This window comes from Oncorhynchus masou, chromosome 12, assembly GCF_036934945.1.
Source record: "Oncorhynchus masou masou isolate Uvic2021 chromosome 12, UVic_Omas_1.1, whole genome shotgun sequence".
Taxonomy (NCBI): domain Eukaryota; kingdom Metazoa; phylum Chordata; class Actinopteri; order Salmoniformes; family Salmonidae; genus Oncorhynchus; species Oncorhynchus masou.
Window position 1 is genome coordinate 70,154,983 of NC_088223.1, and position 14,320 is coordinate 70,169,302.

General features: G+C 40.6%; 2 protein-coding genes across 2 annotated transcripts in view; one reads left to right on the plus strand and one right to left on the minus strand.

The window, feature by feature from the left end:
• The window catches only part of LOC135549205 (collagen alpha-1(XXVI) chain-like), a 70,698-nt gene extending 65,511 nt beyond the window's left edge, over positions 1-5,187 (plus strand). Inside the window, exons 10-14 of the mRNA XM_064979239.1 lie at positions 3,036-3,098; positions 3,219-3,254; positions 3,361-3,405; positions 3,639-3,723; positions 3,935-5,187. Coding sequence (XP_064835311.1) covers positions 3,036-3,098; positions 3,219-3,254; positions 3,361-3,405; positions 3,639-3,723; positions 3,935-4,080 — 375 coding nt within the window. The 3' untranslated portion in view covers positions 4,081-5,187. The remainder of the gene's footprint in view (positions 1-3,035; positions 3,099-3,218; positions 3,255-3,360; positions 3,406-3,638; positions 3,724-3,934) is intronic.
• Positions 5,188-5,892: 705 nt separating this feature from the next.
• On the minus strand, positions 5,893-14,030 carry LOC135549206 (myosin regulatory light chain 2, ventricular/cardiac muscle isoform-like). The gene is made up of 6 exons (XM_064979241.1): positions 13,997-14,030; positions 13,094-13,259; positions 10,523-10,627; positions 10,210-10,288; positions 7,930-7,978; positions 5,893-6,041 (listed from the first exon to the last, which is right to left on the minus strand). Exons 1-6 carry the CDS (start codon positions 13,997-13,999, stop codon positions 5,937-5,939), a joined length of 507 nt encoding a protein of 168 aa, XP_064835313.1. The 5' UTR covers positions 14,000-14,030; the 3' UTR covers positions 5,893-5,936.
• Positions 14,031-14,320: the final 290 nt, after the last annotated feature.

Here is a 14,320-nt window from a genome sequence, read left to right on the forward strand (position 1 = left end):
AGCTCTTCTTTAATATTTCAAGAGCAAAACCAAGCCATGAGGTCAAAGGAATTGTCTGTAGAGCTTGGAGACAGGATTGTGTCGAGGCACAGATCTGGGGTAGGGTACCAAAAAAATTATGCAGCATTGAAGGTCCCCAAGAACACAGTTCCCTCCATCATTCTGAAATGGAAGAAGTTTGGAACCACCAAGACTCTTCCTCGAGCTGGCCGCCTGGGCAAACTGAGCAATCGGGAGAGAAGGGCCTTGGTCAGGGAGGTGACCAAGGACCCGATGGTCACTCTGACAGAGCTCCAGAGTTCCTCTGTGGAGATGGGAGAAACTTCCAGAAGGACAACCATCTCTGCAGCAGTCCACCAATCAGGCCTTTATGGTAGAGTGGCCAGACGGAAGCCACTCCTCAGTAAAAGGAACATGACAGCCCAATTGGAGTTTGACAAAAGACACCTAAAGGACTCAGACCATGAGAAACAGGATTCTCTGGTCTGATGAAACCATTGGCCTTGGCCTGAATGCCAAGTGTCATGTCTAGAGGAAACCTGGCACCATCCCTAAGGTGAAGCATATTGGTGGCAGCATCATGCTGTGGGGATGTTTTTCAGCGGCAGGGACGGTGAGACTAGTCAGGATCGAGGGAAAGATGAACAGAGAAAAGTACAGAGAGATCCTTGATGAAAACCTGCTCCAGAGCTCTCAGGACCTCAGACTGGAGCGAAGGTTCACCTTCCAACAGGACAACAACCCTAAACACACAGCAAAGAGCAATGCAGGAGTGGCTTCGGGACAAGTCTCTGAATGTGCTTGAGTGGCCCAGCCAGAGCTTAAACCCGATCAAACATCTCTGGAGAGACCTGAAAATAGCTGTGCAGTGACGCTCCCCATCCAACCTGACAGAGCCTGAGAGGATCTGCAGAGAAGATTGGGAGAAACTTCCCAAATACATGTGTGCCAAACTTGTAGCATCATACACAAGAAGACTCGAGGCTGTAATCCCTGCCAAAGGTGCTTCAACTAAGTAAAGGGCCTGAATACTTATATAAATGTGATATTTGTTTTTTTAAATTTTCAATACATTTGCAAAAAAATCTAAAAACACGTTTTTGCTTTGTCAATATGGGTTATTGTGTGTAGATTGATGAAAATTGTTTTAAAATTAATCCATTTTAGAATAAGGATTTGGAAAATAGTCAAGGGGACTGAATACTTTCTGAATGCATTGTATAGCCTTCCGTATTTAGCTGCTATTTATCAACTTTGTAGTAAAAACTACACATCAAATAGCCTAATAATGAGGGGGAAAAGTAGTCAGAATTTGAACTCAGCAGGTTTTTTCTGGCTAATAGCCTACACAAATGGGCTGCAATATTCAAGGTAAATTAAATCCAATTTGAGGGACTCCCCTGGTCTGCTGAAGTCCTCCTTGCTGCTTCTTTCTCTGTCTGTGTCTCTTTTTCTCTTTCTTTCTCTCAGAAGACTGTTTTCTATACTAAGTATTGCCAACTCCAACGTGGTCAAAGCATTTCATATTATTCTGTAAAGGTAAAGCCACGACACTCCATTTAGTATGTTACGTTTCTTATGGTATGGATTAATTTGTGGATGTCCATCATCCATTACATAAGATATATTACGATTCCAAGAACACAGGATGAGATGTTACTATCTATGCAAGCACTTCCAAGAGTTCATGAACAGTGAGCCTGGTGAAATTTGGGGAGCGCATCGTCAGTAGAGTACCTTTTGATTCCTAGGGTGTTTCGGCCTTTCACACTATACACCCTCTCCAAAGGCGGCCAGCGACAGGGTGATCAATTCTACGCTTGCGTCCCATTCCCAATGTCATGGGAGTTGCCTTATTGTTGATAGCCAACATCCGAATTACAATGAATTTAATATGTTACAAATTACAATTCATATATGTTATGAATTACAATTTGTACATTATGTTACGAATTTCAATTCGTACAATATGTTACGGAATTTGCAAAACATATTTGTGTCAAATTGGCTGGGTGTCATTTGGGTGGTAGACCATTCTTTATACACATGGGAAACTGTTGAGCGTGAAAAACCCAGCAGCGTTGCAGTTCTTGACACACTTAAATCAGTGCGCCTGGCACCTACTATCATACCCCGTTCAAAGACACTTCAATATTTTTTTTATACACATACACAATCCATGTCTCAATAGCCTCAAAGCTTAAAAATCTTTCTTTAACCTGTCTCCTCCCCTTAATCTAAAATTATTTAACAGGTGACATTAATAAGGGATCATAGCTTTCACCAAGACAATCTATGTCATGGAAAGAGCAGGTGTTCATAATGTTTTGTAGACTAAGTGTATGTTCATTGCGCTGCACACAATTTAAACTTAGTCTTGTATGAAGCATGCCAAGATATACCAGCAATAATGGAATATTGCAACTAAAACTCAACTCAATATTGCACTTAAAACAACTAAATAACTACCTATGAAAAATGAGTCTCTCAGTTTTGAACACCTGAATAAGCTCCACTAATTACACGGGCACCGTTGTAGCCTTGACCATGGCATTTGTTCACCGACATCCCCTTACTTTAAATCAGTACATTTTTTAAGGCCTGAATCACTTTTTCAGGCACATTCCTGAAGCCCAAGAAACAAACTCTTAGCTTCCTAGTACATATGGAAATTAGAAAGGTTTATGAATTACTTTTTGGAGGGTTACTGTCAAAATGATTTATTAAATAAATAAAAATTGACATTGATGACAGGTGCATGGGCTCCCAGAGCTCATGGACCCCCCTGCCTTGCGGGGGCTGCAGGGATGTCTGGTACGTCAGTGGCTGTAGTATTGAAAAGAGAGGATCTAATCATTTAGACCACTATCTTTTTTAGATGTTTTTCTTACTTGTTAAACACAATCTCTTTCTCTGAGCAATTTCATTAGTATCTCATGTTTAACAAAGGATCCAATAATTCCGGAACCCACTGTATGTGTTTGTTATTTTTGTAAATCAAAAATAGTGCAAGAAATTCTATCTCTGTGTTCCAGGCTGGTGTTGGTCCCTCAGGCAAGCCTGGGGATCGTGGGCTTAAAGGAGACTCCGGTGAAAGGGTGAGGTTTGGCTGCCTTTAAAGTGACCATCTTGAATAAAGATGACTCTATTTGATGGGAATTCCACACTATGTACAGTCTATACATGACGTCACTCATATAGCGTCTGTCTCCTCACAGGGACCCCCAGGACTCAGGGGAGAACATGGCCAGCCAGTGAGTACACAGTGAGGATACAAAAGTTGACTGCTTTTAAACATATATACAAATTGTTATCTTTGCCAACCACCTGTGTTTTTTCCATTTGTGTTTCTGTTTTTAGGGTGTACCAGGGCCAAAGGGTGAGCCAGAAGATACCCAGGCTGAGGTGACCCTACACATTCCCTCTATATGATTTAACAGTCCACAGAGACACATTTGCAATACCTCACTCTTATGAAAAAGCAGTCATAATAGTAGCACAGTAGTAGTATTTAGTAGTTATACATTATACCGTAATTGTTCTGTAATAAATGTAATAGACCTTAACATATAGTTCCTGATGGAAGCTGAATTTGAACTTGATAGCTGAACTTGATGTAGTGATGTGTTTCTGTCCAGGGGGAGGGGCTGCAGCAGCTGAGAGAGGCTCTGAAGATCTTGGTTGAGAGGGTTCTCATTCTGGAGCACATGATCGGCATTCACGGTGAGAGACACACACCCTTACTCAGAAAACAACAGCGTCCAATTCCAAGCAATCACTGTGTCTGTCAGTGACAAGTTATGTTGTATTGGAGAGTCCTGGTTGTGAGTTTAAATTGACCTCCCTCTGTCTCCATCCCCAATTCTTTCCTCCCTCTCTCTCTCTCTCTCTCTCTCTCTCTCTCTCTCTGGTAATTTCTCACAAAACCCACTAGAATCTGGTTCTGGCCTGGACATCCTATCAGACCTGGTGCCCATGTTTAAAAACAAAAGGGCAGGATCCAAAACCCTGCTCCACTCTCTCACCACAGGAGACAGAAAGCTGATTGGAGAGGAAAGAGTGAGGAGGAGGGGCAAATAGATGGTCCTGCCAAGGGGTGTAGTAGAGCATGGTTTGTATACGAACAGTGATTGGGTAAGAGATTGAGATAGCTGTACCATGTGTTCTCTGGGTCAGAGTGGATGACCAGTCAATACTCATGAATCACAGAATTCTTACTCAGATCCTTGAATTTGGCCTGTTTATAATGTTTTTTTTACATTGACTTTTAGTACTGTGTCATTATTGTAGTCATGTTATTTAAATGTAATTGTGTAACTTTGGTGCTGGTACTGGTCTCAACATGTGCATATTCTCAATGACATACTCCTGTTGGGAACTGTAGGATTACCAAGGGTAAAATGAGATACTATAGCCAGTAGGATAAATATATTACAGTTGTATCTGTATTCAGTAAGAATATCATGACTGATTTTAGATAATATCTGTACTGTTTGTTTTTTACAAGACTTGAGATGATTTGTTTTAGGTTTTTGAATGTTTTGAATTTGATTTGAACACAACAGGGAAATAAATTGGTTTTGTTTCGGTTTTATATTTATAGTAATGATTTTGTATCCGATGCAGTAGGGGATATTGTACTGTATCTGCCACTGTTGCATGTCATTGGAGCAGATGGACATGCATGTTGATATCAGATTACATTGCCTCACATGGTTTGAGGTAACATTAATTGTAGTAGCAGTAGGTAGCGCTTTTGCTTTGCAGTCCTGTTTCAACAAGTAGGCTGGTGAAGCAGGTGAAACCAACTGTAAAATGAAGTTTGACCCGTTGATCTTACTTTTAGCTTCACCTTTTCTTTCAGTCTGGAGTTATTAACTCACCTGTTGAAAACCACATTTATAAATAGGTTGAATAAACGTCTGGTGGATTGGAGATGGAATGTGGTTGTGTGTTGGATGCGCTCATATGACCATTTTTATATTGGGTGTGGAGTCCTTGCCAACACATTTGCAGAGTGTGTAACCAGTTTATTATTGTAGCTCAACTGTTATGTCTTTCCCTACAGCATGTCTCTGACAATTTCATGACTCATTACTTCATATTTGTGTGTTGGTTTTTCTTAATCTTTGAGAACGGTTCAGTTTTACAGTACATTTCTTTTAAAGGTGTTTGTTTTCGTTTGACTTGGCCGAGTATTTTGAAGAATGTTCTTTTCATAAAATTCACTAATTTTGACTGTTTAGGATTTGTCTTCATTTTTTTCTGCACCATTGATATGGCTCTAGTGAACATATGGAATTGTAAATGTAGCCTATTTTAAGAGACATAAATGAGACGATTTTTGCCTCAATATTTTTTATTTAATATTGTACCTCATTTGAGTAGATATAATTTATGTAAGAACCTGTCTTATTTTGATCTTCAGTATAACTTGTGGTATTTTACATGCACAATGTAATGTACCTTGGCTTGCTGCTCGTCTTATCGGAGTCTCGAATTCCTATGAATTTCCATAAATACTGTGAACAGTGATGTACTGTAACACAATGGACAAATGGGACAGAGGATGAATCTGAATCAGTCACCAAACTCCTATTATGTAAGGGCAATCTTGAGCATGGTGTTGTGTATCCCTATGGCACTCTTCTTCCCTTAACCTCTGTGAACCCCTGCGACTTGAAGGTGTCTGAAATATGCAAAAGGCTATTCCCACCTTATATAGAATATATTGTTAAGCATTACCTCTGACCCCAATCAACTCTTCACTTTCAACACCTTCATCTTGGGAGTTCAAATGACAATGCCTTGTTAACACCATAGTCCTTTTTACTATGTTTTTATTGTCAGAATGGTGAGATGTGGAAAGGGTGATGATGTGTTGTTGGCTGTCAGAGGTGATTGGTCTGGTGATTTGAAGGTTGTGATTGGTTCCTTTACTCCGCCTCCTTGTCCTCTCCGTGGGTGATAACGTAGCACAGGTTCTTGTAGTCCAGATTGCCGGCGACGTCCAGGGGGAAGTTTGTGAACATGTCTTCGACCTAGACGAGTAAAGCACACACCGGTCACGCTAGGTCATGGGTTGAAACAATACATTAACTTAGCCCTTTTGCACTTTGAGCTGAATTTGGTGTGTATATTTAGTTGAAATAAAAGTGAACACACATGCATGTCAAGTCAGGATAAGGCCTTCTTTGAGTAAGCCTGGATGAGACAGGAATCTCCACTCATGGTTTTGCTTTATGCTATGAAAACAAGCCATGGTAAACACACATGCAATATTAATGTGAGTTACATCTGTGAACACATCCATGTGCTTTTAAGAAATAAATGCCATGGTCTCCAAGGGACTCAGTAGTACTGCATTAGGTCACTGTAAGTACATAGGATTCCTGTACATATATAGTTAGAATGGGTCAGTGCTCTAGATCGAATCGTACTACACTGGCTCTGACGCTTGTCGAATGTGGCAGGGCTTGCAAACCATTACAGACTACAAAGGGAAGCACAACCAAGAGCTGCCCAGTGACACAAGCATACCAGACGAGCTAAACTACTTCTATGCTCATCAATAAGCTAAGGACCATGGAACTAAACCTCCCTCTGCAACTGGATCCTATAAACTTCTTGATGGCCTGCCCCAGGTGGTAAGGGTAGGTAACAACACATCTGCCACGCTGATCCTCAACACGGGCCCCTCAGGGGTGCGTGGTCAGTCCCCTCCTGTACTTCCTGTTCACTCATGACTACACGGCCAGGCACAACTCCAACACCATCATTAAGTTTGCCGATGACACAACAATGGTAGGCCTGATCACCGACGAGACAGCCTATAGGGAGGAGGTCAGAGACCTGGCCGTGTAGTGTCAGGACAACAACCTCTCCCTAAATGTGATCAAGACAAAGGAGATGATTGTGGACTACAGGAAAAAGTGGGCCGAGCATGCACCCAGTCTCATCGACGGGGCTGTAGTGGAGCAGGTTGAGAGCTTCAAGTTCCTTGGTGTCCACAACACCAACAAACTAACATGGTTCAAGCACACCAAGACAGTCGTGAAGAGGGCACCACAAAACCTATTCCCCCTCAGGAGACTGAAAATATTTGGCATGGGTCCTCAGATCCTCAAAAGGTTCTACAGCTACACCATCAAGAGCATCCTGACTGGTTGCATCACTGCCTGGTATGGCAACTGCTCGACCTCCGACCACAAGGCACTACAGAGGGTAGTGCGTACGGCCCAGTACATCACTGGAGCAAAGCTTCCTACCATCCAGGACCTTTATACCAGGCGGTGTCAGAAGAAGGCCCTAAAAACTGTCAATGACTCCAGCCAGCCTAGTCATAGACTGTTGTCTCTGCTACCACATGGCAAGCGGTAACGGAGCGCCAAGTCTAGGTCCAAGAGGTTTCTAAACAGCTTCTACCCCCAAGCCAGATAACTCCTTAACATCTAATCAAATGGCTACCCAGACTATTTGCATTGCCCCCCTCCTTTTACACCGCTGCTACTCTGTTATCTATGCATAGTCACTTTAATAACTCCACCTACATGTACACTACCGTTCAAAGGTTTGGAGTCACTGACTGTAGAAATGTCCTTGTTTTTTAAAGAAAAGCACATTTCTTGTCCATTAAAATAACATCAAATTGATCAGAAATACAGTGTAGACATTGTTAATGTTGTAAATGACTATTGTAGCTGGAAACAGCTACAATATGGAATATCTACATAAGCGTACAGAGGCCCATTATCAGCAACCACCCCTCCTGTGTTCCAATGGCACGTTGTGTTAGCTAATCAGAGTTTATAATTTTAAAAAGGCTAATTGATCATTAGAAAACCCTTTTGCAATTATGTTAGCACAGCTGAAAACTGATTCCAAACCCAAATACCACTGAGCCTCAGAAACCTGAGAGAAGAACATTACCTCAGCTTCGGTGAACTTGTCCGCCTGAGACATTATGTAATATTTGATACTGGAAGGGAAAATGATGATTCGTTAGGTACAGCACATCAAACACGACAGGGAGTTATTTTAACAGAGTTGACCCCAAGGAGTTACACTTTCTTCCTTAATTATTTCCAAAAACACTTGCAATATTCGACAAGAAAAGGTCTCTGCTCTACAATAACCCATGACTATAAAACTAGCGACGCTATCACTGATGGATAATTATCAGCAATCACAAAAGAGAGATTCAATAGATTAGAATCGAATCATTTAAAAAAAAAAAATCTACAGCCTTACTGTAGTACACTTTTAGAAAAAAAGGGTGCTTTGGCTGTCCCTATAGGAGAAGCCTTTGAAGAACCCTTTTGGGTTCCATGTAGAACTCTTTCCACAGAGGGTTTTACATGGAACTCAAAAGGGTTCTACCTGATACCAAAAAGGGTTCTCCTATGGGGACAGCCAAATTACCCTTTTTTCTAAGAGTATAGCTAATGACTTACAGATGTAGGATCTAAATATTTTCCCCTGCTGTAGCAAACTGGCTAATAATAATCCTGCAGCAACAGAAATAGGAATTATTATATGGATTATAATGAATGGACATTTTTTTGTAGGGGTTGATACATTTTTCATTAGGGCAAATCAAGTCTGACATTTTAAAGTGGAAATTATAACTTGGACTTTTTAAAACCTAAAGTACACTACAAAGTGTGAATTTCCTGCTGTGCAGGAAAATGTTAAGCAACAAAAGAGTGATCAAATTAAGATCCTACCTCTGTAGACCCTGATTCAGACCTGAGTTAAGCGTGTGAATGGCACATAAATGCCTCTCCATGCGCTTCTCTCTATGCGTAATCTGACCTTGAATTTAAGCATGACAATAGCATGCTATTCACACACTACTTGTTTGAGGTGGAGCTCAAATAAATTAAGGTGTGGCAGAGGTGTGTCTACAGATAAGCGGCATTCTGACCTTGACTTAATTCCACCAACTTTACACAAGAGGAAACCATGAATAACATCTAGCGAACCTACCGGTTCTAAGTGGAAAAAGTGTCTACGTCATTTTTTTCCGACATAAATAAGACCATTCTCCATGCACTGTAATTTACAACTTGGTAAGAGCTAGGTAAATGTGTAATCCGTTTGGAACATGGGATTGTAAATACACATAGCAATTGTTTTAGATTATTTTTCCTTATGATCTCTGGAGATGAGATTGTGAAACTAGCCATATGGAAGCAAACTAAAAATCATATCAACATGACATGTAGGCTATTACGGCCCCTTTTCCACAGTGAAATAGAATATAAATAGCTGTGCCGTTATTCAGAATTTTTATTGTATGCCCTCATAATTTGCCTGGACGTAATTTGGAGACCCAAGCTATAGGATTCTGTAGGGCTGAACTTGCCAAATTGATGTATGCGCTTTTGAATGTTTTAATTATATGCCCAGGTTTTTCTCTGTTTTATTTGAACAATTTGCATCATGTTAAATATTAGGCACTATCAGTGGCCACTGTCAGTAAAACCCACATATATTTATTTTCACCACATTCAATTCCTTTTATAGTTCTTTCCTCTGTCATGTCCTTCTTGGGTCACTAGCATTAGTGGATCATATTAAGCGAACATTGCCCAATAATTTGGGACATGTAACCTAATTGAATCATTATGGATTTCAGACCACACGTAGGAGGTTAAACCTGGAGCCTGGCTCACTGTTCATGACGACAGGACAATTGTAATAAAGTTCCATGATTAGTGAGAATTAGGGTAGATGCATAAAAGTATTGTTCAACCCCTATTGTAAACTTTTCTCCACCTTCCAATATTTTATGGATTGAACTTGAATATGACAATTTCAGTATAAATCAAACCACTGTATTTATCAATATATTTAGAGCATAAAGGCTCTCCAAACAGTTAAAAATAAAAAATAAAATACTCATACATTCTTTCCGAAACCAAAAATGTGGCTAAATAATCTAGATGATCAGACTATCTACCAGTTGGTGCGGAAATGGAGACGAATATGCATAGATGGCTTTATTTTATTGATCCCTATATTCTGACCCAGTTCTCTCAATGTATTCTTTTGAGTCTGTCGACAAATCTAATTAAAAGGTACACCATATTTAAAGGGATGGCTTAACAAATGTACAGAAAACCCTATTGAATGAAAACTTTATGAGAAAAGAGCTACAGGTACTGTTTCAATGTTTGATGTTATTAGAGTTCATAAAATCCTTACTCTTCTCCCTTGAGGACTCCCTGTCCCTCGGGGTCGAAGATCTTGAAGGCGTTAATAATGGTCTCCTCAGGATCAGTACCTGAGAGAAGATACATGTTTCAGACATACAGCTGGTCTGTCTAAACAGTGCACCGTGGGAAAAGGTCACTAAGGAAAATACCGTAGTAATTTGCCTCATTATAATTCTAGTTCTTAATATCTGTCTGAATATATGATTGTTGTAAAGCATTAACTAGCCATAATGCTTGTGTTTACATGTGATGCACTATGACATGTGCAAGCCCTAGTCGGCCATACAGGGGTGTTGCCTGACCTTTCAACTTCTCGCCAAACATGGAGAGGAATATGGTGAAGTTGATTGGTCCAGGGGCCATCTTCAGCATCTCGTCCAGCTCATCATTACCCACATTGAGACGGCCTGCAGAGACACACAGGACAGGAAGAGATACAGGTCAGAGTTAATTGGGATCACTCACATGACCAGGTGGTGTCACGGCCGTCGTTGGAAGGAGATCAAGGTGCAGCGTGATGTGCGTACATTTTCTTTTATTTATATAAAATGTCGCCAACAAAACAATAACTAACAAAACAACCGTGAAGCTTAACAGGGCTATAGTGCCACTAACAAAGATAATTACCCACAAAATACAGCAGGGAAAGAAAGCTGCCTAAGTATGATTTCCAATCAGAGACAACGATAGACAGCTGTCCCTGATTGAGAACCATACCCGGCCAAAACATAGAAACACAAAAACCTAGAAAACAAAACATAGAATGCCCACCCAAATCACACCTTGACCAAACCAAAATAGAGATATAAAAAGGCTCTCTCAGGTCAGGGCGTGACAGGTGGGGAAAGTGGGAAAGTACAGCAGCACAGGTTTTATGGTCAGAGATGGTTGCTTGGATCAGTCATTCTCTAAATAAATTTTAGAACAGTCTCATTGGAGATAGCTGGAGGAGAAAGGTTGTGTTAAACTACTCTAAACCATGGCATTGTTGAATACTTTTTTCTGATTGGCTTAAAGGGCATTATAGTGTGCATTATTTCCCTTTATAAAACTGGGTGGTTTGAGCCCTGAATGCTGATTGGCTGAAAGCCGTGGTATATCAGACCATATACCATGTATTTACTGGTATAATTACGCTGATAACCCTTTTATAATTAAGTGATACTGCCCGATAAGCCGGTGTTTGGAGGACCTACTGGCACGGGTGTTGTTATCACTGTTATACAACGGGTTACCAACATATTCAAATAATGATTGACATTATTGATTAAAAACGTTATTTTTATAAATTTATTCATACTATTTCATCCTTCCACAAGATAAACATCCATAACAATGAGCTAATGAGGTGTGAAATTTTTTTCACTCATCAGGACACTGTTGTTCAGAAGACCTAGCCAACAACACAGCTAACACATTTACTTCAAACTGAAGCTGGAAAGACTGCAAACTAGCTGCACTTCGTTTTGTTTTATTTCTTTGTATATATCCATAAAAATGATGCAGCAGATTCATGATTTCAACTGGCTGAGAAACGCTGCCTGCCTGTCTGTCTCATCCCGACTCCCGACACCGTCATTACTATGGGACAGTTGTTAGTCTAAAATAAATGTGAGATAATGTCTAGATGCTTTTTATAATGGAGATCAAGTTTATAAATTGCTTGGCTGGGCTGATGAGGCAGTGGATTGTGCAGTCAAATTGAACAGAGTAAACAGGCATTTTAATGTCACAGATTTCGCCAGTGGTAACTTGTGGAATTGACACCAGCTGGAATACGGTTTTAACCAATCAGCATTCAAGATTAAGCAATAAGGCTCGAGAGATGTGGTTTATGGCCAATATACCATGGCTAAGGGCTTACGCATGACCCAGCGAGAGTTTGTGGTACTGTATATGGCCAATATGTGACCGACAGGCTCAAATCGGTCTTATGTAGCAACATTTGAAATTGTGTTTTTTACATTGGATAAAAGTAGAGACTCAGAGAAACAAAATGGTATATAGTACACTACAGTTGAGGAACAATGGGGAAGTAATTTTGCTTTGAAAGTTGATATACAGCTCACTGAACATTACTCGCCCTAGCAGAGCTGGTTAGGCTGTTAGGTTATCCAGTGCGTTGGTGACTCCAACTGTGCTGTCAGATTGTCTGTTCCTAAAATCAAAACGTGTCGCTCTCTGAGCGTTCAGAGCGCATGGCCGATGTGTAGGGTTGACCCGAACGTTCTGACCTCACAATGGCAGTCAAGCACCCAAGCTAACTGGCTAGCTACCTCTGTATCCAGGCACTGCACGTTGCGTCGTGCATACTCATTAGCACACCTATGCATGGTAGCTATCAGCAGGCTAGAATTCAATGGCTATAGTTAATTCTTACATGTTCTGTTAGCGCTGCTTTTGAAAGCAAAAGTCGAATTGAAACATTGTCATTGTTGAATTCGGTTTTAATAAAAGCAAGCTAGGGCTGGTGGTTTGGTTAACTAAACTAGCAAGTCTGTTTGGTTACAAAGGTAACTACTGTAGCTGTCTGATTGGCTTGCTAGCTACTTCAGTGGATGTCGAACACATTTCATCCAGAAAATTAACGCATGTATAGCGCCAAATGTGTTAAATTGTAGCCACCTCCTTGGAGAAGTAGTTACGCAAGGGATAGTCAACCCGGGGCTCTACGCGTTCTCTGGAAAAAAAATGCATCTCCGTGGAAGGTTAGTTCCACTCACTTGCGTGTCGTTCATTATTCTCCATAGAACGCATAGCCTTGTTGATTATCCCTTGCGCAACTACTTCTCAAAGGATGATAACCTCACCCACCCCTTTTATAATGCAATGGGAAATCTCCATAGGAGTTACTAAAATTAGCCTTAGCTCACCCAGAGCACAGAAGGTGTCCCTCAGGTCACTCTTGTCAATGAAACCGTCTCTGTTCTGGTCCATGATGGTGAAAGCCTCCTTGAACTCCTGGATCTGGGCTTGCTCAAACATGGAGAACACATTGGAGCTGGCCTCTGCTGCCTTCTTCTTTGCCTTCTTGGGTGCCTAAGATACAGAGGTATGATCTTAATTTAAGCCAGTTTGCTACAGCAGGAAAATAATCCTACAGCAACGGAAATGTGAATTATTACAGTATGTGGATTATAATTAATGGACATTTTTGTTGGGGTTCATACATTTTTCGTAAGGGAAAATCAAGTCTAAAAGTTGAAATTAGACATTTCTGAACATCAGAAGCCTTTTTAAACTTAAAATACACTACACATTTTTACATGTCCTTCAATGTAAAGTTCTCCTGCAACAGTTTGATCAAAATAAGATCCTACATCGGTACACAGGAAAATGACAAGTTCTTTGATGTTATGATGAATAGCAACAGCTTGCATACATTTTGATACAGATTGCATACAGTGGCATTATGAAGTTTTGACAGTATCATGTAATATAACAGTAATATAACAGTAATAATATAATGACTGTTATATTTCATAAAAAATAATAGGTCATCATTTACTGGATTGTATTTCAAATGCACAACCAAAACTATAAACATCATACATTGAGCTACAGAACACAGTATCCAGTCACAAAACTACATGGCTATTAATAGAGTTTGAATAAATGCATTTAAAAACATTAACAGCTGTCTACTTCTGAAGTAAATTTAGCTACTCCAAGAACTCTCAGCATCCTAGACACCATAGAAGTGAGACACCTAGTTAACCTCAAGGTGAAGATGGAGACAAGTTGAGAGTAGAGAGTGAAGGAGGTGTCATTCTTACCATTGTGTTAGGAGTTTCTCAGTTGTTCACTTACTCTTGGGAGAACACTAAAAAGTGACCCTGGTTACTTATATAGCAAAACACTTGGCTCCTCTGCCCACCTGCACTATGTTTAGACAATGAGGGGACATTACCCTAGGCATGCCAGCCATATAGAGGACTAACACCCACCTCCCCCAGCCACCCATTGTAATTGACTCATGCAGGGGTGCTGTGGCTCTGAACAGTTTATGTGACACACTATCTTAGAAGCAGGGGACACGGTTAGAAGTTCAAACCTGGCACCTATCCTCGAGAGGGGTTCTTCGGCAGTCCCCATACGGT

Excerpts from the sequence above, each read along its gene's own strand:
- LOC135549206 (XM_064979241.1), bottom strand. Across the intron at positions 10,628-13,093 it reads GGACACCTTCTGTGCTCTGG|GCCGTCTCAATGTGGGTAAT; the intron begins GTGAGCTAAGGC and ends GTGTCTCTGCAG. Across the intron at positions 7,979-10,209 it reads GGAGTCCTCAAGGGAGAAGA|TATCAAATATTACATAATGT; the intron begins GTAAGGATTTTA and ends TTTCCCTTCCAG.